Source organism: Synchiropus splendidus, chromosome 18 (assembly GCF_027744825.2).
Source record: "Synchiropus splendidus isolate RoL2022-P1 chromosome 18, RoL_Sspl_1.0, whole genome shotgun sequence".
NCBI lineage: Eukaryota > Metazoa > Chordata > Actinopteri > Syngnathiformes > Callionymidae > Synchiropus > Synchiropus splendidus.
The window spans coordinates 6752934-6779867 of NC_071351.1; the positions used below are offsets into that span (position 1 = coordinate 6752934).

General features: G+C 48.0%; 2 protein-coding genes across 6 annotated transcripts; both read right to left on the reverse strand.

Annotated features, from left to right (window-relative positions):
- Positions 1 to 124: 124 nt before the first annotated feature.
- On the reverse strand, positions 125 to 14244 carry LOC128749924 (calcitonin gene-related peptide type 1 receptor-like). Of its 4 annotated transcripts, none has more exons than XM_053849935.1 (13): positions 14136 to 14244; positions 8360 to 8417; positions 7046 to 7211; positions 4915 to 5022; positions 4734 to 4846; positions 4570 to 4661; positions 3225 to 3354; positions 2991 to 3144; positions 2793 to 2853; positions 1738 to 1804; positions 1382 to 1594; positions 1119 to 1160; positions 125 to 1007 (listed from the first exon to the last, which is right to left on the reverse strand). In XM_053849935.1, exons 1-13 carry the CDS (start codon positions 14153 to 14155, stop codon positions 750 to 752), a joined length of 1482 nt encoding a protein of 493 aa, XP_053705910.1. In that variant the 5' UTR covers positions 14156 to 14244; the 3' UTR covers positions 125 to 749. The 4 variants fall into 4 exon arrangements, with proteins under 4 accessions (XP_053705910.1, XP_053705912.1, XP_053705913.1 ...); XM_053849937.1 differs by lacking the exon at positions 14136 to 14244 and adding an exon at positions 9262 to 14129; XM_053849938.1 differs by lacking the exon at positions 8360 to 8417 and having other exon boundaries at positions 14136 to 14189.
- Positions 14245 to 15077: 833 nt separating this feature from the next.
- jph2 (junctophilin 2) lies at positions 15078 to 26526 on the reverse strand. Of its 2 annotated transcripts, none has more exons than XM_053849400.1 (6): positions 25934 to 26526; positions 23525 to 24338; positions 18594 to 18712; positions 17307 to 18262; positions 16778 to 16878; positions 15078 to 16590 (listed from the first exon to the last, which is right to left on the reverse strand). In XM_053849400.1, exons 1-5 carry the CDS (start codon positions 26310 to 26312, stop codon positions 16798 to 16800), a joined length of 2349 nt encoding a protein of 782 aa, XP_053705375.1. In that variant the 5' UTR covers positions 26313 to 26526; the 3' UTR covers positions 15078 to 16590; positions 16778 to 16797. The 2 variants fall into 2 exon arrangements, with proteins under 2 accessions (XP_053705375.1, XP_053705376.1); XM_053849401.1 differs by having other exon boundaries at positions 16570 to 16680.
- Between the last annotated feature and the right edge of the window lie 408 nt (positions 26527 to 26934).

Below are 26934 nucleotides of genomic sequence, written 5' to 3' on the forward strand. Positions count from 1 at the left end.
ACGGACACCTACCAGCTGAAAACAGCTGCTCTTTCCTGCCACCGTCCGGACATTTTTATATGACAGCGAAGAAAAAAAAAAGACCCGAATTTGAGGACCGAGTTCACACGAGGTTCTGCTCACTGTCGTTTATTCATGTTCCTGTTCACACTGAATACACGTCTCAAAGCGATCAAAGACAGCTAACTTGCACAGAAAATGGTTCAACATCACGATGTGCCATGTGTTTGCTCACTTCTTCACATATAAATGCATTTAAAGAGACGGACAAAACAGTAAGTGCTCGACGAATGAGTTGCTTGTATCTAGACATGAACTATTAAATAAAAAGGTTACACAAAATACATTCAGATTCATAGAAAAGCATGGAATAGCCAACAGGCTATTTTCTAATCCTGGGTTTACAATACTACATCTACACGCTAAAATATTTCTGAAGGTTATGAAGCTTATGAGCTCATCCATCACCTTTATTGGCCATATAACAGTCGAAAACAACAACAAAAAAACACGTACACCTGCTTGAATTATTGTGGTGATTCAAGAAAACAACAGCGATATGTACATATCATTAAACAACGACATACTGTATGTTGTGTTACAACATATTGAAGTGTGTGCTGAAGATGTTGGCGGCTTTTTCTTTATTTTCACATGGAAATGATGGACTTTAAATACATGGCAAACTGTTTTGGTTTTCAGTATTTTACGCGTTTGTGACTCACCATTATCTTTTCACACGGTGTGAATCAACATCCGCCCTCTGATAAGAAGTCAGTGGGCGGCAGCTGGCTCACCTCCCCGTTCCCCCACGACCCACTGGCGCCCCCCGGTCCGTCGTCGGCCGGCCTCTGCTCGGCCGGCTGTGAGACGGTGGCGCGGCTGGACTCGGTGATGGAGTTGGTGTGGTAGTTGCAGTGGCTGGTGGTGAGGGGCATCCCTCCCCAGCCGGTCTTCCCCCAGGCCGACTGCCACTGCGTCCACTTCCTCTTCAGAGCCGTCTGCGCCTGAGAGCCGACATCCATCCAGCGTCACGGGATAAAACATCTTTAGTTGCTTCTGATTTCATGCGACAGAGTGAGGTGTGACTACATGACCCTGAAGCTCCAACAACTCACCTCAGCATTGCAGAAGCAGAATATAATCGCCACCAGGAGGCCCTGCAAACACAGACTCACTCAACGTTGACGGACTTCATATGGACCAGGACCCAAGTCTGGTTCATATTTGTCATTGTTCAGGGTTCAACAGAACAGGTCACACAGCAGCGTCCTCTCAATAAAGCCAGATCATGATCTATTTAAATGCATTTGTCTGAAGCTGTGGATCTTCCTGCCTGTCTCTGCTGAATGAAATGTTGAAGACGACGCGAGTGTATCACCTGGAAGTGACAAAAGATGTTCATGAAGAAGTCGTAAACCGCCTGGCTGATGCGGCCCTCCGGCCTCCAGGGGATGAACTGCACCCCCAGCAGGGGGATCAGGATGAGCGTGGCCCGCACCGCCTTCATGTAGGCCGTGGACTCAGCACTGTGCGTCTTCTTCAGTTTGGTGATCAGCAGCCGGATGATGTTGAGCAGGAAGAAGAGGTTCACCTGGAGCAGCCGGCAGAGAGACGTGACAGGTCACTCCAACATGTTTCCCCCAGGTTACTTTTCATGAATTCATGACAGAAACAGACGAAGACACTGATTTCATTGGTGAGCTTCCTTCCAAAGAGCGTGTTAAAAAGACTCACCAGGAGAGCAGCCTGGATGGGTCCATGAATGATGTAGAGAAGATGAGTGTGTGTGCTGATCCAGCACCTGAGACACACACACACACACTTGCATGATTTGTCTCTCACACACACAGACACACACGCACGATTTGTCTCTCTCTCACACACGCATGATTTGTCTCTCTCACACACACACACACGATTTGTGTCTCTCACACACACACTCACACACACACACACTCACTCACACACACACACACTCACACACACACACTCACTCACTCACACACACACACACTCACACACACACGCATGATTTGTGTCTCTCACACACACACACAATTTGTCTCTCGCACACACACACACACACACCCATGATTTGTCTCTCACACACACACCCACACTCACACACACACGCACGATTTGTCTCCCTCACACACACACACACGCATGATTTGTCTCTCTCTCACACACACACACACACACACACGCATGATTTGTCTCTCTCTCACACACACACACGCATGATTTGTCTCTCTCTCACACACACACACACACGCATGATTTCTCTCTCTCTCTCTCACACACACACACACACACACACGCATGATTTGTCTCTCTCTCACACACACACACACACACACACGCATGATTTGTCTCTCTCTCACACACACACACACACGCATGATTTCTCTCTCTCTCTCTCACACACACACACACACACACACGCATGATTTGTCTCTCTCTCACACACACACACACACACACACGCATGATTTGTCTCTCTCTCACACACACACACACACACACACGCATGATTTCTCTCTCTCTCTCTCACACACACACACACACACACACACACACACACACACGATTTGTCTCTCTCTCACACACACATGATTTGTATCTCTCACACACACACACACTCACTCACACACACACTCACTCACTCACACACACACACGCACGATTTGTCTCCCTCACACACACACGCATGATTTGTCTCTCTCTCTCTCTCACACACACACACACGATTTGTCTCTCACACACACACACACAGAGACAGAGTCTACCTGTCGTCATAGAAGAGGCCTCGTGCGACGGCGTACGTGGCGGCAGGAACGATGGGGAAACCTTGGGATGATGGACAAACCATGGGTCACAGACAGAGCTGAGAACAGCCACTTCAATTCACAGTAACCTTCATGTGGTATCTGTACATGTTCAGAAGTGCATGGATGGAGAAGGAGGCGGCGGACTGGTGGACTCACCCCAGCCCAGCACGTAGTACCAGAAGAGCTGCTGCTCGCCCATGAACACAGCCACGATGATGAGCGTGTGCAGGTAGATGCCCTCGCACAGCATCCAGAAGTAGTTGGACGTGGACGTGTACTGATTCAGCATCACCAGCACCTTGCAGCCCACCTGTTGGCCGTTTCATTGGTTACAACGCTGCCGCTGACAAGGGAGGAGAGGAGAGGAGAGGAGGGCGGGCGCCCGCTCACAGGGTTGCTGCTGTGGATGGCCTGGTTGTTGGCCACCGTCAGTGACAGCCAGACAATGGTGACCACAGAGTTGAAGATGAAGGACAGAAACATGTTTTTGTGGAGGGAAATGCGTTGGCAGCTCAGACTCCTGCAACACAACAGGTGAAAGGACTCTTTCATCACGGCAGCCTTCATGTCATGACGTTCAAAAAATGGTTGTGAGGCAACGTTCCTCTGCCGGAGTTCACTCCTCGCTGGATTTAAAAGCTCTTTTTCAGAGTTTTGTCAATGAAACACCTTCCTTTTTTTTCTGGAACCATTCCATGGTTTGTCATCTTTTCTGACAAACTCACTGCGAACAGTTTACAACACAGTCAAAAAAAAATGTAACTCTATAAATAGAGTGAAGAATCTTTTTTCTCTTCAGTGTGATGATGACTTTAGATTTGAATTTCCAGTCTCTGAAACTGTCCTCAGTGTTGACATCGCACACCCACATGTCAAATTAAAGACAGTGGGTGAATGTCATGTATTTCCTTTGTATTAGGAAGCAAGCGATGCAATACATGGCCATAAATACTGCCACTGATCTCATGGTTAGGGTGAGGGTTAGTAGGGTTAGGGTGAGTACAGAGGTCGGATTACTGAGGGTTTGCTGCCCACTAGTGGTGGGTGGATTTAATGCATCTCCAAAACAATTTATTATTATTATTATTAAATATCGGCATAGCTTTTTTTAAACAATACTAAAATAAAATACGCCGATATTTAATAATAATACCGACGTATTTTTGTGACAATTTTTTTCCATTAAAAAATGGTCACAAAACTGCAACAATTTTTTTTCATTCTCTCAACACCAGTCACGACTAAACGGCACTAAACCGACTGGATATACACGTGACTCCCCACCAGCCTTAAGCTCAAGCTCTTTTTTTCTATACTGCAAAATAATTTTTCAACACAAATTCAAAAGCTGAGTGAAGCATGAATTCCCTACAAAGATGTTACAAAGATAAACACTGATAAATAAATAAAAAAAACAGCAACAAAATAGATTACAAAATAGCTCGACATCAATCCTTTCAATGTGAAAATAAAGAAAAAAACAGTCAAGTCACACACACTTAAATATGTTGTAACACTTCAGTGAACTAAACTGACACAACTCCTGACACCATATGATAATATTGAATGATATCTATATAAAGCTATTGTTTTCTTGAATAAACACAATTATTCAAGCAAGTGTCTGTGTATTTTTTGTTGTTGTTTTCAACTATTCCTTCGCCAATAAAGGTGACGGATGAGCTCATAACCTTCTGAAATATTTTGGCTCTCCTGACGTGACCGCTCGACTCACTTGAGGTAGGAGAAGATGACCAGGCAGATGATCAGGGAGATGATGGAGAGACCGTGGCCCACCATGGCCAGGTAGTACAAACTGATGGCAAACTGAAAGAGAGAAAGACATGTCTTGTCTTCAGTCTCCATTCATTCATCTGCTGTCACACACGGAACACTGACATTGAGTTTGCCCTTGGTGTAGGCCTGACACTGGGTGTAGTTGGTCCAGACTCTGTTGCTCTCCGGGTGGTGGAACCACTGACCATCCGGGTTACACACTTTGGTCACCTTCTCTGCAGGACAACAAGGTTGAAGTCTTCACGCAGCTTGGCAGACGGTGAATGCACCTGCATTTCCTCACCTGCAGGGTCGAAGTCAAGAAAGTATTCGGGGCACATCTGGGACACCGTCCCTGGAGGAGAGTCCCCCCAGCACAGCCAACCGTCCCACGTACGGTTGCAGAAGTGACCTGAGAGGAGAGACAGAGAGCATTCAAATAATGACAATAACAGCCAAACAACTTTGTTTGCATCACATAGACGAAAGGTAAACAAGTCGCTGACAAGAGCAGCAGGTCTATGGACTGGTGATGTGGCACCATGGCAACCCAACATGTCCCTAGTATGGGAGCAGTCTAGAGACTAAAGCCAAACGTAACTTTCAAACAAACATTTTGAGGAACACCACAAGTGGCGGACCTGTGCGCTGACTAGTCGACTGGTAGTTGAGGAGGATGAGGACTAGTCGACTGATCACTGAGGAGGGTGAAGACTGGTCGCTGAAGAAGGCGAGGACGAGTCGACTGATCACTGAGGAGGGTGAAGACTGGTCGCTGAAGAAGGCGAGGACGAGTCGACTGATCACTGAGGAGGGTGAAGACTGGTCCCTGAGGAGGGTGAGGACGAGTCAACTGGTCACTGAGGAGTATGAGGGCTCGTCGACTGGTCGCTGAGGAGGGTGAGGACTAGTAGACTGGTCGCTGAGGTGGGTGACGACTAGTCGACTGGTGGCTGAGGAGGGTGAGGACGAGTAGACTGGTCGCTGAGGAGGGTGAGGACTAGTCGACTGGTGGCTGAGGAGGGTGAGGACGAGTAGACTGGTCGCTGAGGAGGGTGAGGACGAGTAGACTGGTCGCTGAGGAGGGTGAGGACTAGTCGACTGGTGGCTGAGGAGGGTGAGGACTAGTCGACTGGTCGCTGAGGAGGGTGAGGACTAGTCGACTGGTCGCTGAGGTGGGTGACGACTAGTCGACTGGTGGCTGAGGAGGGTGAGGACGAGTAGACTGGTCGCTGAGGAGGGTGAGGACGAGTAGACTGGTCGCTGAGGAGGGTGAGGACTAGTTGACTGGTGGCTGAGGAGGGTGAGGACTAGTCGACTGGTCACTGAGGAGTGTGAGGGCTAGTTGACTGGTCACTGGGGAGGATGAAGACTAGTCGACTGATCACTGAGGAGGGTGAAGACTGGTCGCTAAGGAGGGTGAGGACGAGTCGACTGGTCACTGAGGAGGGTGAGGGCTCGTCGACTGGTCGCTGAGGAGGGTGAGGACTAGTCGACTGGTCACTGAGGAGTGTGAGGGCTAGTCGACTGGTCACTGGGGAGGATGAAGACTAGTTGACTGATCACTGAGGAGGGTGAAGACTGGTCGCTAAGGAGGGTGAGGACTAGTCGACTGGTCACTGAGGAGGGTGAGGACTAGTCGACTGGTCGCTGAGGAGGGTGAGGACTAGTCGACTGGTCGCTGAGGAGGGTGAGGACTAGTCGACTGGTCGCTGAGGAGGGTGAGGACGAGTCGACTGGTCACTTCTTCACGTACTAAAGTAGTTCAGACCTTCCAGCATTAAGGGGATATGGGAGCGAGGCAGCGCACCAACAGGCTGCCCATTGAATTTCTATCATGAATAAAAGCTATTTATTTTCTGCGTAACAACAGTCAGAACTTGGATGTGGTGAAAAGCCGGTGGTGACCATTTCACTGGACTGGGAGCAAGTGGGAGCCTGCGCCGAGCTCATCAACAAAGGACGGAAACATCGCAGCTTGTGAAGCCGAGCAGCTCCTAACATGTTGGTGTGCAGAGACAAAGCCAGCGCTTCCTTGCTTTCAGACCGACATCCTCCCTCTCTGGCCACACACACACACACGCACACACACACACACCAGCTCATGACTCTGGAGCATGAATGTGAAGAATGCAACGCGTGCCACCAAGCTTCTGGACCACCTGAACCAGTGATGCAGCGCTTTCTGCGGCGGTGGTCCTTGACATGTGACCACATTCTTTGGGCAGCCATCATGTGATTCGGGGTCCATTTAGGGGCCACACACTCCACACAATCTGGACTCAACACCAGTCGTGAGTGCTTTCTTTGAAAAAATTATTTCAAAGATGAAAACAAGGCAACAACCTACAATCGAATCTGAACCAGTATATAAATCGTTCTGAGCACCAAAAAGGTGCGACCTTTCATTCCTGGATTCCCAGCAGAGGTGTTACCTTCATCGGTCCGCGGTGGATCGTGGATTATTTTCAGGTAGCACTGAAACTGAGCTGCCAGGATATGCGCCCGGGACATCCCGAGTACAGCCGACATGTCGCCCAGGTTCTTCTGCTCTTCTTCCTCAGTGGAAAACTGAGGGCTCACATCCTCCGACACGCACACCTGACAAGACGGCCACAGAACGAGACCTCATGTTCACATGCACCGGTCAAAGACCTTTGATACACGAGTGAAAACATCAAAGGCAATCCTACAAAGCAAAAATAAATCTGTTCAGAAGGGTTTTCCAGCGCTGCATTGAGCAGCAAAATAAACTTCTAAATCGATGACAAGACTTCTCAACCACTTGTTTAAAACTCAGATGAGCCTCAGATTTCTTTAGTTTGAATGGAGTGTTTTCAATTTCTTATTGCTCCGACTAGAGACTAGAGAAGGCTGCAGTTCATAAATTGGTAGTTGAAAAAAGAAATATGTCAACACGAGTATTGAGTAAAATGTTCTGAACTATATTTGAATTGTAATTCCTACAAACGTGGTGTGAAAGCTTGGTGTCCTTTGATGTGTCCTCCTTTAATGAAATGAGCCCATAGTTAGGTCACAATGGTCCCGTAGTCCGAGTACGTGCAATGACATCATGACAAGTCGACTCGTGGACCCGTCGGGAACTAAACTAACAGTCGATTATAGACAACTACTTTGACAAGTTGTTACAGCCCCAATTTCAATGAAACTTTCAGGACTAGCTAAGGTTAGCTACTGCCACATGCTGTTTCATTGAGCTCATTGCGTCAAATAATATTTCAAATGCTCAAAAAATGTAATGAATTATATCGTGATTTGGGGTAAAAAAAACAAAACAAAAAAAACATGCATCTGCTGGAGGTGTGCACTCGCTTCAGTGCCTTTCCAGTCTTCCTGCTCTCTACAATCACGGAGGAAAAGCAAAGTCATGGCACATTGTTTAAGACATTTCAATGTATATAAAAAGTGCTTTTACAACACTGTTGGCTTCAGTTAAGTCTTTTGACAGTAATATTACTATTATATTATTATTATATTATCTTTAATTATTACAACAAGTGTTTTATTCAGGGAAAGCTGAAGTTGTTTTCAGCATTCTTATGATGTAAAGAGATGGTGCTGGAGTTTGGAATATCAAGTTCGTAGAAATGAACCACCCCACGGTCGACAGTGCTGCAGAGAGTCAGAGCAGAAGAAGGCATGGTGACACTATAGCTGAGCGACTGGAACTTTTGAAGATCGACTGGATTACACAGCGGCTCCATTGTCATGCATAATGAATGTCTTACCTCGGAGGTGAGAGCCAGGAGAACTAGGAAGGAGAAAATCGCAGAAGGGCTCAGATCTCTGGGAGAGAAGAGGAGGGCAGCCATTGAGCAACTTGCATCAGAACAAACACACACAGACAGTGAAACGAAACGCACTGAGAAAAGAAGTTGCGCGCAGTTGCTGCGGTGTGTGAGGACATGTATTTTCTGGACAGGAAGTTTACACAGTTGGGGTCACGCTGTTTGGAATGGTTTCGGGTCACAAGGCCGGTCAGTTCTCGTGAAAATGAATTAAATTACATTAAAAAAACAGCTTTTAACTGCGCTGAAATCCAACATTTCAGTCAGGCTTCTCTTCTAAAAAGCACAAACAGGTGCCACTTTTCCAGTGAACCAAAAAGCAATAATAATAAATGAGGTTTCTGTCACATTCCACTCCACCACGGCATGCAAACTTGGATTCAAATAGATATGAAATACATGTAAAATATCTAGATTTGACTCTTCTATTTCATGTATAACCAGGTGAAATCCTCGTGGTCACTCGGTTCACATCAGAGCAGCAACCAAACAGCCACATAGTACCTGTCTTCCAAGTCTATTGACCAGCGAAAGTGTCCTTAACCCACAGATTTGCAGCCGCCATTGACAAAAACACAGGTCAAACAAGGTCATTTGATCTTCTTCAGCAGTAAATACATCATAAAGCGCCAGAGACAACAGCACTCTGAGTCAGAGTGGTTGTGTGGGAGCGATAAGATTAAATACCAGACGGTGTCAAACATCACCAGAAGAAAGAGAAGCAGCAGGCTTCAACAATGTTGCCACCATCAAACCCAAAATGGTTTGCTCATTCAAAACAGAAGCACGACACATTATTCACAGCAGAAAATAGATGTTGAATCCAGTGGGTTTAACCGCACCAGTGAGTGGTCGGCTGGAGATGTTACACAATCAGGAGCAAGGTTATCTCCTCCTGTCTCTCTCAGGCCACTTCCTCCAGCCGCCTCTGCGACGCGAGACACACTATCAAGATAAAAATAAGTCTTTGTTAGTGGCGCACAAAGGAACATGGGCGGAGCTTCAGCAGGGAAGGGATGCAGATCTATGTCTTCAAGCTGTGAAGCCCAACGGTGAGGTGAGTGACTTCACCTCCTAAAAGTTTAGAACAACAAGAAAAAAGGGAAGTTGAAGAAATAATGACAAGCTAATGGGATTTTTCCCCCCCCGCCAAGATAGGATGGTTAAAAATATCAGCGCCTCTGGAAAACCATTCAGAGGAGTAAAATAGAAATATTTGAAAATACATAAATGTGCTAGGATTCATGAAGAAAAGTGTCCATGTCTGAGACATAACGTCCAAAGCATGAGCCTCCAACGCGGATGGAAAAAGGCTATTGAGTTTCTTTACATTGACTGGAGCCGCTCCTTTGTTGTGGAAAAGATAAAAGAAGATAAAAGGTCAGCGACCCTGATCGAAGATAAAAATAAATAAATAAAACAAAGCACGTGTATGTCGTGGTTCCCCATTGCCTTAAAGGCTAAAAACATGATAAACAGTGGTCGGCTCTAACCGCTACAGACAAGAGGGAGTCCTTTCCAGGACAGCAAGGAACCTGAGATCGGCCACAAAAAAATAAAACACCTGGCGCTGCATCATCTTTTTTACAACAGATCCTCACTCACACTTCACAAGTTCACTTCACAACATCATGTCCTGAGTGATGCAGGGTTTCCACCAGGACATTTTCAAAGCCAGGCGAAGCTGCCTTCTAGGTCAGACACAGCAGGACTCGGGCGTCTACATTTCACCTCTCTACATCCATCTATAGGAGGCGCCAACCTACTCGTGACAAAACTCCCCAGTACCACAGCACCACAAACATCAGAGACCACATCTCCTGTTGGCCTGAGACCACATCTCCTGACTGGAGTGTCTTCATTTTCAGTGCCCACCATATGTCAGTCTACAATTGTAGTATTTTAAGGACTATTTCAATGAAACTTGACATCATTTGAAACTGAGAGCGCCACCTACTGACTGTTTCACGAAGCCTCATCAGCTCATGCTTGTTGCACTCCCTCAGAAGAGGAGGGAAGTCCAGTCCTCCGGTACGCCACCTGGACAAAGCAGTGACCTCACCATCACCGAGTGTGAGAAACACAGCGTGTTGAGTTGGGGCTGTGACTGGCCCCTCCTCGACTTGGCGTGGGCTGGGTGCTCACAACCACAACACAAACACAACGGCGCTCTGGCCGCCGCAGGTCTGCCAACTTCACATCAACACACACCAGGTCCTGCAGCAACGTCAGTTTCAGGTGGAACACACAGTCAACAGCAGCCTCCAGATGCTTCAGCTCCAGTTTAAACCATGTGTTTATGAGCTGGTGATTGGTCTTAAAAGTTACAGTGGGATTTCAACCGCTTTCCATGCCTGAGCTATTATTACTTGGTTATTTTCCCAACGCTGGATCTAAATAGAAGCGGCTGGCCATGAAGCTAGGACATGTTTTCCATTACAATATTGTTCTCCGGGGGATTGGACAGCCTCGCTGATAAGAGTCGGAGAGCAGTCCACTGCGACATCAGCGCAGTCCTCCCCCACTCAGCCGCCAGAGAGGAGGCCAGCACACACTGACCCCTCCACAGATACGGCCATCCTCACCACTGAAGCCGCCCCTTTGTTTCCCTGCATTTCTTTCTTTTTTTTTTTTTTCACCCAAACCAAACCACAACATTTTTGCTTGAAAAAACCCAAGCTGCCACTCACAAGTCAAAGCGACTCGCTCCCCGGCGATTGTGTTTTGTTTATCTAAATACAGTGGTACCTCGGTTTTCGAACGTCCCAGAATTCGAACAACAATTTCAAGATTTTTTTGTTTCGGATTTCCCACGAAAATCCAGAACTGGAACGCCCCCGAAAAAAGCCAGAAAAAACATAACGCGCGCGGACCGACCAGCTGACCCACGACGCGCTTTGTTGTTGTGTATAACGCAGCCTCTGTATGCAGACGTGTCCCGTTAGCTACATTTACTGACTGTTTTTTCTTCATATTGAGGTGTAAAACCTTTCCTGTCTCCGCACTGGACCCTGGTAGAGTGTCACAGGGGAGGTGCAGGGTTTGATGTCCTGTTGTGGGCTGGAGCTGGGACAGGGATGAGGCGAGTCTGGGACAGAGTGTGACTTGGTTTATGACTTTGTCACAGCCAAACTGCACAGAAGCGCACATTCAGAGCTGGACACGCACCGGGCACCTCTTCCCTTCTGGAGAGACGTCACTCACTCGGCAACCCCTCCCACATGCAGCGGCCACACACATAGAGGAACAGCGCACCTGCAGCAGACACTCTACATTCACTCCCACAAAAGACTATTTTAAGGCTTGGAACGCATTAGTTCTTTTTCCATTCATTGTAATGGGAAAAATCGATTCAGAGTTCGAACAATTCGCTTCTCAAACTGCCGTCTGGAACGGATTGTGGTCGAGAGCCGAGGGACCACTGTACTTATGAAGTTACAGCCACATTACCTTTGTATTGCCATATATTATATTGAACGCACAGTTAAAACCAAAATAAAACCCAGAGAAAGTTTTGACTTTTACAGAATTGGCGACAATAAAAACGCTAGAGACAAACAAATCTCTCTCCAGTGTGGAGAGGCCACTGTTTCTAGAAGCCTCACCAGCACTTGACCATCAATTCTCACCATAACCATGTTCACTTCCATGATTTGCCACCACTGTATTTTGGTGATGGGGCTGGGATTTAGTCACACGATGTGTCACACATCGAAGTGGCTCCTCGCCTCAGCGTTAAGTGCCACAGCTCATTGGACTACAAGCTTCAACAACAGGGACATGAGTTGGATCACAAGCTGATGTTGCAAGTCAGAATGAGTCACTGTGGAGTGACACTGTTCCACCAAGTGTGGCTCGGTGACCAAATGTTGACTGGTTCCCTCACTAGCCGCGTTGGATAAAGTCAGTCTAAAGTGGAGAGCAGAGATGGCGACTGGAGAGGTGGAGCTGAGGCTCTTTCTAGGTCCATCACATCCTCCTGAGGCGCTTCCTTTCTCTGCCGTTTCCCTTCTTGCTGAGGAATCTTCAACCTTAGCATTTGAGAGCGACACGTGTCCCTTCAAACATGCTGAAGCTACAACACCATCGACCCAAACATGTCGCATATTGTCATCCGACAATGACTTCATAGAGTTTTAGTGCCACAAGACACAGTGGACTCGGGCCACTTATCTGTGAGACAGTCTATGATAAGAGCATGTTTTCTCAGGTACTTGGAGAGAAGTGCGGTTGTGTTATCAAAGCGGGCCGAGCTTGGGAGCGAGCGGGGGTCACCGGGACCAAAGCCGCAGCCAAAACAGCTATTCATAACGGATGACTGGAAAGAGCCGAGCGCGTCCGTCACACTGGGACACAGGAAGGCTGGGAGGAGAAGTTTCCCACGAGCCGCTGAAGACAAGTCCCCAGAAAAAGTTCACTTCAAGATAGAAGAGTGGCTCTTGGCTGGAGGAGGTGGCGAGGGGGCGGCGGGGTATTGAGTGTTCCCGCAGCCAAGGGGAGACAATTATAGACGGGGCACACAAAGCAAACTTGAAAATAGCTCGGAGTGGTGAAATTAAAGCTGCCGCAGCAAGGGCATACCGCCGCCGGGGAATATCACGCCGACATATTCGGACCCCTGCCCAGCGTGGAAGCCCGCGATCGAGGATGAAACTCCTGGAGAATATTCACTCAGTCCCACACTACCACCATGTCGCTGGTGAAATTATACTGTTTCAAGTCGACTCTACAAACTCGCACTTGACTTTCAATTCACAGTCGCTGACTGCTTTTGATTTCATTTTCAGTGTTTTGTCGGGACAAAGACGCTCCTGTGGATCGGAAAAGGTCACACCACTGTGCTGGAGTCGCCTTTTGAAGACGCATCTTCCCAAATCATTTTCTAAATTCCCGACCTCTGGCATTCAGTCGGGCCCTGGCCACGTTCCCTTCCGCATTTTTCACACGCTGCTTCCCTGTTTTACTTGATGTCAAAACAATCCACAGCAATATAATGTACAGCAGCGAAAAAAATCTTGCACAGATCCTTGTGTAAAGTTGCAGAGCAGGAGAGTCACTTGTATCTGGTGAAGCATTTCATGGATTTGAACTTAGAAAACATTGATCTCAACTGGACACCGAGACACACTGAACAGCGTGTTACATCCGATGTTCCAGGTCTGTGCGGCATGTAAAAGTACATGAAAATCACCTGAGAGAAATGCAAATACAAGAAAGCAAAGAGTTGTTCAAGTGAATGACAACAAGCAGACACTGCACAGCACCACCTCATAATCTGATGAATGACAAACCGCCTTAGTGTTGTCTCTTTTCACCGGTCAAACGTTTATTCCAGTGCCACAACAGCACTGTAACCGCGGTCAACCGGGCTCTCTAACATTGGTATTTAGTGTAATATACTGTGGATAAACCGCAGTTGAAAATCCGAGCCCTCTTATTTCCATGAGTGATGTCAGTCCTCAACATGAAAACAGTTTTTATTTCAATTTAAAGTAAAACACCTTCAGCAAACAGCTTGAATATGTGCATTATATTTTCAAGCTACACGAAATAAATCGGCGTCTTTGGTCAATAAGTCACACGTGTTCTAGTGACGACCGTTCCCGCGGCGGGAAAGTGACGCTATGTCGTGGACAACCTGCGCCTTTGACGCGCAAGGGCAGTGACACATGCGCCACTGACGCAGAAATACTGATCATATAGAATCATGACTTACCTTCTCGGCGGCTGCGCCATCAGCTCGCGCGCTGCTTCCCCAGGTCCCAGGGCGTCAGGCTCCGAGCGGACGACTTTCGCGCTGCGCCGCGAACTAAGCTGCCGACTCTTATCGCACAAACCCATGCGCATCCGGTTGTGGCCTTCAGATTAAAGGCTTGACGGGAACCATCAATTGATATTTAAAGCAAATATTTAAAAGTCAAAAAGACTCTTAACGTATTCAGCAAAAATAGATCTGCGCGTTTAAGGCTTTCCGTTATGCAATAAGAAACCTCGAACAAATGTTTACAAAATGACGAAACAGTGCTGCCATCTAACGTTTGTCCGTCGCAGTGCAGTAGCTCTGACGCGCGCATGAAGCTTGGTTTATTGTGATCAGATGAAGGATCCAAGTCATTCTGAGACGTTTCAAGACAAAATGATTGGAATGTTACACGTTATACTGGTTTAATTTATTTATTTATGATGATGATAATAAAAAAATGGCTGTACTGTAGATGGATTTTTATTAAAATTGTTTTACATATGTTTTTCCCTTCATTTTCTCCACTAACTGTTTCAACCAGACAAACCATTTTCTCGGAATATGTTTCAAAGTTTAAAGCATCTTCCGGTGTTATCATGCTCCCTAAAATAAGCTGGAGAAGAGGAGGTCTTAACTGCGGTTTAAAATGAGGTGCGGTATTCTCAGCGCTCCAAGAGGGAGACAGGTGGTGTCTCATGCTGGCAGCGAGACGGTTTTAAATATAGTCTGGTTACCAGCCTGGATCTCTGGCGGTGTGCTGGGCCTTTCTGGAAAACCATCCACAGACATCCACTTGTGAAAGTCTCCTCTTTATTCATTCTGTAATGGTGACAACATGTCGTGACCTTCCTCACGGTTAAATAGGTTTCATGACTCGCACGGAGAAAACAGAAATGTCGACATACACAAATGGTTCTTGAACTGCGCTCGTCGTCTTAAAGCACATTTAAATATTTTCAGCACGAGCCACAAACCCATCAGTATTTAGGAGCAGATAAACTGTGATTTGAGTGACAAACATTGAAATAAATCCCAGCAAACAGTTGGAGAGTGCTGCCGTTATGTAAGACACAGAGTTAAGAATCATTCTACTTGTTTCTTCTCCACACCGCCATGAACTTTCAGCAAAAAAAACTCAAGGTTTTTGACAATATGAATGCTTACGTGTCACAAAAGGGGGACACAAACAAACACGTGACTACAATCTTTTCTTTGGCTGTGGAACACCTCGCGTGTAAAGCGTGTTTCTCCTTCTTCATCATGACACAAGGCCCAGATCCCGAGACGCACAACATCATCTGCACTTCCATTTGCTCAAACCGCCACCGTCGAACCACCTGGGTGCCAAAGCAGGACAGACGCACACAGGCATACACAGAAACAGCAGACAGATATTCCACTTTCTTTTGCCTTCCTCTGCTTATTTGACAGTTAAAGCACTATAACATCACAATAAATGCAAGAGAAATTCACAGTGTCCAACTCCGGAGTGTCAAGTACAGAAGTCAGCTCCAAAAAAAGAGAGTTCATGAACATAAATGCCAGAGCATAAAAACACAGAAACAAGATGCGTATTTTCTGGACTAAAAGTCTATTTTTTTTTCTTCAAGTTTCTTCTACTCAGGAGCCATTTGTCGATAATAAAATATATAATTTTTATGGCTGTTTTTTAGGACTAAAGCAGTTAACTTGCAACAAATCGTAAATCATCCCTTTTTTATCAGTTCTAAATGTAACATAAAGTTTTATCAATGCAACAGATAACTTCGCTTAACTCGCTTCGGGAAGCCCGAAATCTGCCGTGGTCACTCGTGTTTAAGCCTCACAGCAACTTTATGGTGGCTCTTGTGTCTTTATATGGAAAGAAACATCATAGTAACAAAATGACATTCGCATCACTAGATCCCGTGTACCGCCCGGACCCCAGAAGGGACGGACCAGGTGAGAGAAACTGATGAGAAAAGCAAGTTTTTTTTTCTGTCATTGGTGCAACACGTGAAAAAACCTTGTTTCTTAGTCGGCCTGCATCTTACGCTACATACCACGACACGATTCAAGTCGGGAGAAGTGAGGACCACTGTGGTGTCACCGCTTCATGCAATTGAAGTAATATAAACATCCACCTAAAATGATAGTCCAGTGTTTTTTCTTCTGCATGATGCATTCTTCTGGACTGGAGCGACCAATACTGCGGCAGAACTTGCTTGTTTTTAGGAGGTGTGGGAAATAAAGAGCAGTATTCCAAATGAATAGTGGTGAACTCTGGCTGTGCTTCTGCCACTCGTGCTTCCACCAGACCACACAAAGTAGCACATGAACCAGAATCCAGCCAATGAGCGTCAGAGACTCCTCCGTCTGGTCCTCACACGGTCAGACGAGAGGCCCCTCATGGAGGTGTCGCGGAGGCGGGCCAGCTTCCTCTGGTGACCTGCAGAGAGGAGGCGGCTCGGTCAGGTCCGATCAAAGCCAAAAGATTCTGGAGCCCAACGATACCTTGACCTTTTTTCTTTATTTTTGCCTGCAATAAAAGTTTTTCATGTGTATTTTATTGAGTAGTCATTTCGGGTGAAAGCTTCAGCGTGTGTTATCACGACGCAACAGAACTTGGTCCTTACCTGAGCTGGAGGCCGATGTCTCATGACAAAATGTGGACGAAGAGGATGGCCAGCCCGATGTTGAGGAGGATCACCATGCTGATCATGATGGTGTTCGGCCCCTGCAGGCAGAGACACACATGCAAATGTTGTTTGGGTTTCCTTCACCTCTACTGCCACTGCCATCTCCATCCTCCTAGCAAAGTCTACCACCTTCTGTCCCTCAGCATTTCTGCCCCTTGACCTTTCCAACCCCCTATGTTTTGCTGCTTCATCTGGTCCCAGACCTTCATGAGGTGTTTGTCTTGGTTTGTGCAAAGCCCAACATCCAAGGCCAAGGCAGCTCAGGTACATCTCAAGAGATGAAGAATGACATGCTGTAACGTGCTCAACAAAACCCTTTTATTTTTCTTAACTTTAACCTCCACTTTTGTGAGTAGCACTTTTAAACCCAGCGTTCATCACATAGGATGATCAGGTGAACGCAGCCCGAGAGGCAGAAAGGTGACGCCACCCCAGCTCCAGACAGCGTGTGCTGTTTGCGTCTCACCTCCATGTCTGACGGGCCTGGCGCGGCATCAGTGCTTGAGCTGGTGATCATCGCCTTCAGACGTGTCTCAGCTTTGGGCTCCACCTTCAGCGGTGCTTTGGCTACAATTGCTTTGGCTTCGACAGGCTTGGGTAAAGTCTTAGGTTCAAGTTTGGTGGCAGCTCGAGGAACTGGCGCCGGACTTGGCTGCCGTTTCGGCGACGGCGTTGCCTCGACCTTGGTGGACGGCCTGTTCGCCTCTCTGTACTCTGCCTTGATCTCAGCAGCGGACCCCGACACACGGTTGCGCGTCGGCAGAGCTCTTTCAGGACTGGGCTCTGGGACTTTGGGCTCCGGGGTGACAGGTTTGGAGGAGGTGGGCAGAGGCACTTCTGTTTCGTCATCGGGCAGGATGAGGCTTTTATGTCTCTCAGGAGCAGCAGCAGCTCGGGGCGCAGCATCGGACTCAAACTTCTGCAGAGGCTTGATCTCCAGATCAGAGCTGCCGTCATTTTTGACACTTTGGCGACTCGGTGTCCGGGATGAGCCACGACTGGCGTTGCTCTCACGTACAGCTAAGGCCGGGGCAGTGGGCAGGGCAGGTGCGGGGGCTGGGGCCGGGGCAGGGGCCGGGACAGGGGCCGGGGCAGGGGATGACACAGGTACTGAGGGCGTGGCGGAGCGGCTTCCCGGCCTGCTGCCTTTTCCGCTGCCTCCTTTGCTTGCCTTCTCCTCGTTCCAGCCGCCTGGACCGAGGTACTTTGGGTCCTCTTTCAGGAAGATACCCGGGGTCGGGGAGGGGGTGCGGTTGGGAGTGGAGCCCGGCATGAGGCTGTCTAGTTCATTCATGAGGGGGCTTTCAGGGGGCGTCGGCAGCGGCTCCTCCTCCGCCAGGAGCGGCTCGTGCATGCCAGTGTCGGTGGTCTCACTTCCCTCCATCCCCTCCTGGAACACCCGCTTCTTCAGATACTCTGGACCTGCAGAAGACGCGTATCAGGTTTAAATTTCCAGATTCAGTTCACCCACAAGGATCCCTTTAAATGCAGATGGGAGTCAGACCGAAGAGGTGGCTTCAAAGCAGCTCATGTGTCACTAGGTCCCCAATAAAAGTGACACGCTGCCTCTGACCCAATGAGACGTTCCTGTTTTTAGAAATGAGAAGGGTTCTACTTCAGGGTGCAGATATCAACAGAGACTCACCCGGGGAGCAGTTGTAGCACACGCTGTTTCTAAAGCGAATGATATTTGAACACTTTTTGGGACCTGCTTTTCGACCTTCACGGTATGTGGGTGAGTGGGTCAGCTGACCTGGCTGGTAGAAGGTCGGGGAGAGCTCTTTGGCCACCAGTCTGGCGATGCTGGATTCACCGTGGGCGGCCTGCGCTGCCTGTTCCGCTCCATCAGACTTGGCTTTCGAATGAGTCGTCCTGTGAAACGACAAACAAATTGAAATAAATAAATAAACAAACGAATAAACACCTTAAAGGTTGAAGTCGTATCGTCGTGAATCACTCAACATAAGGTTAAAAACCAGGGTGCTAGCAATGGATGAGAGAACTGGAAGTGCACAGAAGACGTTCTTGGTGTTTCTATCTTTAAAAAAATGTTCTTTAGTTTTCATGACGACACTGTGCAACATGGTATCATAGGCATCAGACATCAGTGTGGACTCCTTTCACCCATCCTGCTGCCTCACATCTCCTCTGCTGAAGATGTTTCCCAGTTCCTCAGCTTTGAGCGGGTCACATCTCTGGACACAACCTTCAATACTCCTGTCTCATGTGCCCCTTTTGCAGTCACAATCTTGGACGTTGTGTTTCCAAGCAACCAGGGGAAAGCCATTTTCCTCATTGACTCATCCTTGAAATGTGACCCTTTCCATGTTCATGCCTCTCCACATGCTTCGCAGGCTGACAGACCTGGTGGACAACAGAATCACGAGAGAGGCTGCGAGCACCAAACTGCTCATACAATTGTCCAAAACAACGTATGGAACTGGTTCAGACATTCAGAAACAGTTTGACCACAGCTAAACCTGTCAGCTGATATTTTCACCAGTTCAATGTTAGTTTTTTAAATTTATCAGGAGGTGTCATCTCCACATCGTCCCAAGGCTGCAGCTCCACCGGGTCTCAAACCATCCAGCTCGGGACGGAAAGGTCAGGGCTACTGTGTGAATTACTGAATACTCCGTGGATACTTGGCCTGGTGCAACTTTACACTGGGCTGGAAATAACTGCTTGAGAGGGCGGAGCAAGACGCTTCCCTTTGGAACAATTGGTCTCCTCTGAATTTGACGAAAAAGGGCTCCACCTGCCCTCTGTCTCAGGAGCGTCTGTCTAAACAGGAGAAGCCCACAGGTGCTCTCACCACCAACAAAAATGTCTTCTCTTTCTTTAAAAAAATATCTGTTTTTATTAAGAATTTTGTCATGATGGATTGGCGAGGCTTCATGAAACACTGGCCCCATTTCCAGATCCCAGCACAACCTGGAAACTGGTACCAAGAGCAAGGTGCTAAATTTGCTGCTGGTTGCTTTTCAAAACAAGAGTCGACAAGAGGGTTCGGAAAGTCCCCAAATTTAGCTACAAACTTGACAATATGGCAGCAAGCAAAAGTAGATGCTGATCTCGCTTCCCTGCGATGACGTTAGCCAACATAATATTCGCCAACATTATGGAGTCACAGTTGTAATTTGGAGTCAGAGTTAGAACCGTGATCATATGGGAATTTAAAGAATCAACCCATTTTCAAACGTAACACATTTGAATTTCCATAGTATTTGTTTTGTCATAACATTGCGACTTTAACTTACATTGAAAAAATTGAAATGCATTTTTATAAAATAAAAAAATCGAGGCTGATTTAGCGAGATTGCGGTTTGTTTCCCAGGTTGGAGAGAACACACGGCCAAAGACAGAACTCAAACTAAAGCATTATTTCGAACAGCACTTCAGCGGTGAAAATAACAGACACTGCTCCAATGTGATTCAACAGAGCAGGATCCAGGAATGCTGCCTTCTTTTATTTACATTTCCCTCCCTGTGTGCGACCTGAGTTGAGTCTGACTAGAAACAGTGCAAATCTCTCCAGTCACTCGTGACACACATTTGAAACTCCGACCTAAAACACCCTCCTAACTTCAGGAAGTGAAGAGGCGTCAGCTGTAGAAACCAACGTCGGCCACAGACGCTGTAAATCTTAATGCCCAGAGCAAAGTCCTCGCTGCAGATCCGGTTTCATAACTCATCTGTTCTTCATCACTGCAGTTGTCTGGAGACTGTTGAAGGAGCGAGCGAGGGAGGGAGATATTTCTGAGCCTCTCTGTGGAGGGTCCGGCTTTGCTGCTCTGCACCGTTGGAAATAGAGCGGTGACAGTTAAGGAGGCCTGGTCGACATGACAACGGCATTCTGAAGAGCAGTGCGAGCCTTTACTGTGAATGTCTCCCGAGTCCCGCTCGCACCAAATGTGGGGAGCACCAACCTCCTCGAGGCCTTGAGCTATATTTTCACAGCACAAAGCTTGTGTCAATGGATTTGTTTTGAAGCTTTGAGCACCACTGAACTGCCAAGTACATGATCGGGATGAGGTTATATATTTTCATATTTTTTAAAACTTAAAAATGACAAAAAATTATAAAAATCCAAAAACAGCTAGCGGCGGGCGCACTAGAGCAAGAAAACAAATTCCACTTATGAGCAGAGGAATGGATGGTGTTTCCCTCACCACCCTGACCACGCCCCTTTGTTGTGATTGGTCAGTTCAATAGAGAAATGGGAAGAAACATGTTCTGAATTTCAGCAAGCTACGACGACTTCTAAACCAAATCTCTGTTGCAGCTTTTGTTTTTAAATCCATTCGGTGAAACAGGGCTTGTGTACGAAAAATAATACGAATAAATAAAATAGAAATCTGTTTGGAGGTCAAACGTGGCAAATGAAAAGGCTTGTGTTGAGCTCCATTCACAACAGAGACAGACACTGTCCTTACAACATGGCGTCGGCTGTAACACGCCAAAGAAGTGGCCCACAGATCGGTGTTTTAAACAAGCCTTCATTCAGTCGGTGACACACAAAGCCTTGCCGATTCATTCGCCAGTCAATGCTCCGCACACGGTTTCACTCCTCTGTGAAATCGTATTGAAAACACAACTAAATATAGCAGTGGATTACAGCAAGCAGACCCAAAACGCAGACCTCAGCACGACGGCTGTAAACCAAGCTGCGCGACTAAAGCTCCCTGTGGTGCATGTGGACACCTAACCTCTTCACACATGAACTTGCTGCGCCGCATTTATAACCGTGGGACCATCTGACACCGCCACTGACGCTGAGTTGTGCCACTGTGGACGGTGAAGCCGACTGGCATCATCAGCTGCCACAGAGGAGCCGTGCTTTTACGCCGCTCATTGTTCAGTATTGACAACAGAAAAGGGACGACGGAGCGGAGCAGACTGTGGCGCGACAGGAGACGGAGGACCTAATCTGCTGTTGCATTCCCCTGTGCTTGTGATAGAGCGGCGCTCCATATTTAGCCAGGGCTCCTCAGCCAGCGTCACTGACACCCCATCCAGATAGACGCGGAGAGTCTGAGCGCGTCCTGCAACACTCCTGCATCCTCACATGCACCATCATCATCCCAGAGCTAATGCGTGTTTATTTTACTGCTCTCTTTGTTTTTATTATTTCTAATGTTATTTATACTTCTCTCCCTCAAACTCCATCCATGAGATTTTTTTTTGCTTTTTTCCTCAATATTTTGCTGTATTTTATTGCTGCATTTTATTGCTGTATATGTGTTCTGAACATGGAGCTCCAGCACTGCTGTCAATATAGTATCTTTACTTTTGATCAGTCCAATTCACACTAGTAAAACTCAATAAAAATGGAAGCAGGTCTATTTTTCCTCACAATTTTAAGGTTTTAATAGCCATCTGGGTGTGAAATAAAGTCCTGGTTCGAGATATTAATGTTGCTGTAAACATATTTCATGGCATTAGAACCAGTTGGGATGAAGCGGCTGGACGTCCCAGCATTTGCTTTGCCTGAGCTTGTTTGTTTGCTGGTGCTGATCTTCCTCACTCAGGAACACTGCTTATTCTTGGCGGACAATATTTAGACTCGGTCTGCAGGGAGCAGGTCTGCGCTCTGTCAGACACTGTAAACCGGCTGCTCCTCTCAGGTGGGTCATCGACCAGTGGGAACGAACACCACCACCTTGTATGGTCAGAGGCAAACCCGAGACAAGGGGATGCTTGAATGGACAATGATGGAGAACCAACACACGTGCAGTGATTCCACGCTCTCACCACATGAGCTGCTCTTATATGAGCGATGAGTTTCTGTGGCTGGGGAAATCTGCACCTGGACTGTCTTGTGTTTCACACACTGTTACACAACTTTAACAGCAGCTGTTTTCCTTCCACTTCCTGCTTGGAGATGCACCTGAACGTAACGCAGTAGATCATCCAGTGACGGGCGGATGAGCTGATGTGCTCAGCCCTGAGAACTTGCCGCCACGGTACATAAGTGTGCGGAAAGAAACAGGTAAGAGTCATGGATATCGCCTGCACATATGTTGCTTTATTTGTCTGTGCCATGAGGACGTCAGTTCCAGAACTTCTCTGCTCCACTTTTCCGTCTTTGTTGGCACATATTGCAGGATATATCATTGTTGTAGAGCGACTTTGTTTTCTGACTGGTGGCTGCCGTTACGTTGACGATGAGGATGTTGGATCAGACGGTCCTCACTGGTCAGTTGCGGACAGTGCAACCTGACCTACACCTGAGGCAATATCGAGAGAGACTTGTGCGAAGGCCTCATGGAAGCATCAACTAGTGTTAGACCATGTACATTCAATGTTAAATGTCATGTTCTTATTATTATTTCACTGTGTTTTTTTTCTTCTTCAGCCTTGTCGCGCTCTGTTATTGTGCCACACCCCCCTCTGGCTATGAGGCACTGAATTATGGGCTGTTTCATTTGACTCTGTGTGGGAAGTCGACAGGCGTTGGAGTATTATATCACATGACTTGGTTTGAAACGGTACCGAATTTTGATCATCGGCATGAGACCAACTGTTTCAGTTCAGTGCTTTCAGAGCAGTGTGGCTCCATGACTGCATTCTCTTCTGAGTCAAAAGCCAGTGTCACCCCACAGTTCAATATCAGTAGCAGCAGTGAAATGAAAACAAGGTCAAACAACACAACAGAATGAACATGAACTCAGCTCTTCTGACCTGGAAGCAGCGATCTCCGCCTTCTGCTTGGCGATGGCCGCCGCCCTCTGAGCGCCCTCCACGGCTCGCTCCACCTTCTGCTTGATCTTGGTTCCCTTCAGTTGGATCACTCTCTTCTTAATGGCTTTCACCAGCATGTTGTTCAAGTACTTGCCCTCTTCTCTGCCGCCCTCAGCAAAGGTGGTGCAGCCGTAGCCGTGTCTTTGATTGTTCAGCCATTCTCCTTCATACTTAAGCCCACTGGAGCGTTCGCTTATTCCATAGCCCGATCTCTTGTCGTTCTTCCACTCCCCCATGTAGACCTCCGTGGTGGTGGCGTCGATGTCGGCCTCCACCGGGGGGAAATCCTCCGCTCCGGCGAGGCTCTCGTCCATGCTGATGGTGGAGTTGGTGTCGCTGGCATTGGAGCTGAGCGCGGACTCTGTCCTCAGGAAGCTGATCTTGCTCTTCTGGCTGGACAGTGAGGTGCTCGAGTCCGACTTCTTCAGCTTACCCAACAGAGAGCTGCGCTGAAACAGGCCCTTCTTCTTCGGCTTCACCGCATCAGGATCCACCTGAAGGGTCAGTGCAAATCCACCGCGCGACGGGCCGAGCTGAGTCGGCGTGGCGATGGGCGTGTCTTCGCCGGACGCGTTGGTGGTGGTGATTATTGGGATGTCTTGCTGCAGGACGGTGCCGTTGCTGTGCTCGCTGCGGAGGGAGGTCAGGGAGGTACGAAGAGGAGAGCGGACGACTGCCGCCATGCCGTACGGAACACTCTGGCGAACCCCATAGCCATGCCGCATCCCACCGGTGAACTGACCTTGAAATGTGCCTGAGGAAACAAGCACATGGAGTTTCTTAACTTAGATCCAGACAACAGTCTTTAATGTAAGGAACAAGTAAGGTGAGCATCCTCAAAAACAAGTCTGGAACTGTGCCTCGCCTTACAAACCCAACACTATATTCTCCCCGTTTCCAAAGGCCTTTTCACCTCTTTTTCAGTCGCCACTTACATGTACATGTTTGTGCAACTGGAAAATCCTCACGATACAATGGCAGATCCGCAGGGAGTGGTCTGTATGGATCACACATGACTTGAGTCACGTTGCTCTTTGGTATGTTAGCGCTGGACGCTGGTGCGAGCACTCACAAATGAATAACAAAATGGATGAATAAATGACGGCGTCTTCTGCAGTTTGGCTTCCGATTGTTTTAATCGGCAGTTTGAAATGGCAAGACTCGCGACAGCTGCATCATTTTCCGGGAAATGTGACCACTGATCACATGACATTACTAAAAAAGCAGCCATTGTGCATCATATTTTTTGCATTATCCACCCATCCTTGGCTTCTCACAGGCTCAACCCAACACCTCAAAGCCACACCACCTTCTTCTCTTCCACTGTGAGCCTCCCCTGGAGTGACACCCTATCGCAGAGGGAGAATCCGCCCATACTCCTGCCGTCCAGCAGCACTGAGATTCATCTCCTTATTCAGCTTGACTTCTTGTTCTTGTCTGGCAGCTGCATCAAGCGGCAGCTTCTCGATGGGCAAATGTTGCTGCTCTTTTGGAGCCAGTACCCTGAGTCTTCTTGGTGGAAACTGAGGTGGGAGCTGAAGAACTTCTCCTCCGCCTCACACAATGCAGAACGTTTGATGTTGAAACCCTTCCATCGTGGACAGTTGTTGCCAGGATTGTGAAGTGACCAAAAATGCTTATAAGACAAACATGAAGTTCAAAACAGATATTTTAAAACGGTATTTTAACTCAAGTAGAGGCTCAGGCTGCGACAGGCAAATGGGGCGAGTAGTGCGGGTGTTTGCTATTAATACTCGCCGGCATCTGCTGCACCCTGAACCCCCCCCCTCAACACACACACACACACACACACCCTGCTGCTGGCCTCACAGCTGATGAGTCAGCTGTTGAGGTGGGAAACTACCGCTGATGTACAAGTACACGTCATCACATTCAGTTTCAGCTGTCTACAGTGACACTATGGATCAGTACCTGGTACTAATACACTCCCCATGACACTAGTCAGTGTCCAGTCCACACTAGAGCCCAGGACCAATAGGGCGCGGTGGGAATAAGGTCCTGGGCCAAGTGACATGAGGTCTGGAACTAAACCTGCTGCACTACATGTGTTTCCTGAGGAGCCTTAAAACAACATCCAGACTTGAAAGTAGAAATACACAGACGTTGCGCGCCAGTTTCCTGCAGTGTCCTTCAGATTGACAGCAACAGAGGAATGAATGGCTTCTGCCACAGACGTCATAATACGCCATATGTGTCAAGCGCTTCGACCTCAATCATAAGGCAGCTCTGTTTATGGGGACATGAAAATGGACTTGCGTCACTATGGTGAGCTGCTAAAGTGAGGGGTTGTTACCAGGTTATTACAGATCTGGAGTGAAGGAAACTCACCTCCGTCTGCGTAGGTTTCAGTTCCGTATCCATCCTGGAGTCCGTTATTCCACGTGCCCTCGTACTTGGCGCCGCTGCCCACGCTGACTCGGATCCCGTATCTGCCCTTAAAGCCGTGGGTCCACTCCCCTCTGTAAGTCCAGTGTCCTTTGCTTTCGACCCCGAGACCGTGGCGCTTGCCCTGCGACCAGTAGCCCTCGTATGTGTTCCCGCTGGGCCAGGTGTAGACCCCCACCACCTCGAAGCCGTAGTTCCAGGACCCGGAGAACTCGCCCTGACCCTTGGGTCCGGTGCAGATGCCGTGGCCGTGGGCCTTCCCTCCCTCCCAGCCGCCGCAGTAGGCGCCGCCGTCGTCGAACTCGAAGCGACCCCCGCTCATCCCTCTCCGCCCTGATCAGCCTGTTGCTCGGATGAAGAAGCGCCGTCCGAGGGTCAACGCCTGACATTAAACCCCGGGCTCCTCAGCACGTCCCGGACACGTCCTGCTTCCCCGTGCGTCCATGAAGTGGCAAACCTTTTTTTTTTTCCGAGGAGGACTGTGGTGAATTGAAGTGTTTCTCGATGTCCCGACTCGCCAATGGTCTTACATGGCGTTCACCCCGCTCCCCCCGGCAGTGACCCCCAGAGATCTAGTGACAGTCGCTCCTGCTGGAAATACTCGAACCAGACTCGCACACACGCACTGGCGCGCGGCGCCAAAAATACGCGCCAATCGCGCCTCAAGTCGTCCGTGCCATCCAAGACTCCAAAAGTTCCTGTCACTTACTCACAAATGAAATGACAACTACTTCGACAGAGCGTCGTATATTGACGCTTGCATTATCATCACGCAAATAAAAGCTTTCAGTAATGGTGAGGCACGTGACTGATCCAACATCTCACCTGTGCAGTAGTTTCATACGGACCTACACAAACCGACCCGAGCAGCTCTTGGAATGACCCTGCTATAGTTCACCACAGACATGACGCCCTCTGCTGGACAAAGGTAGAAACTGCAGCAC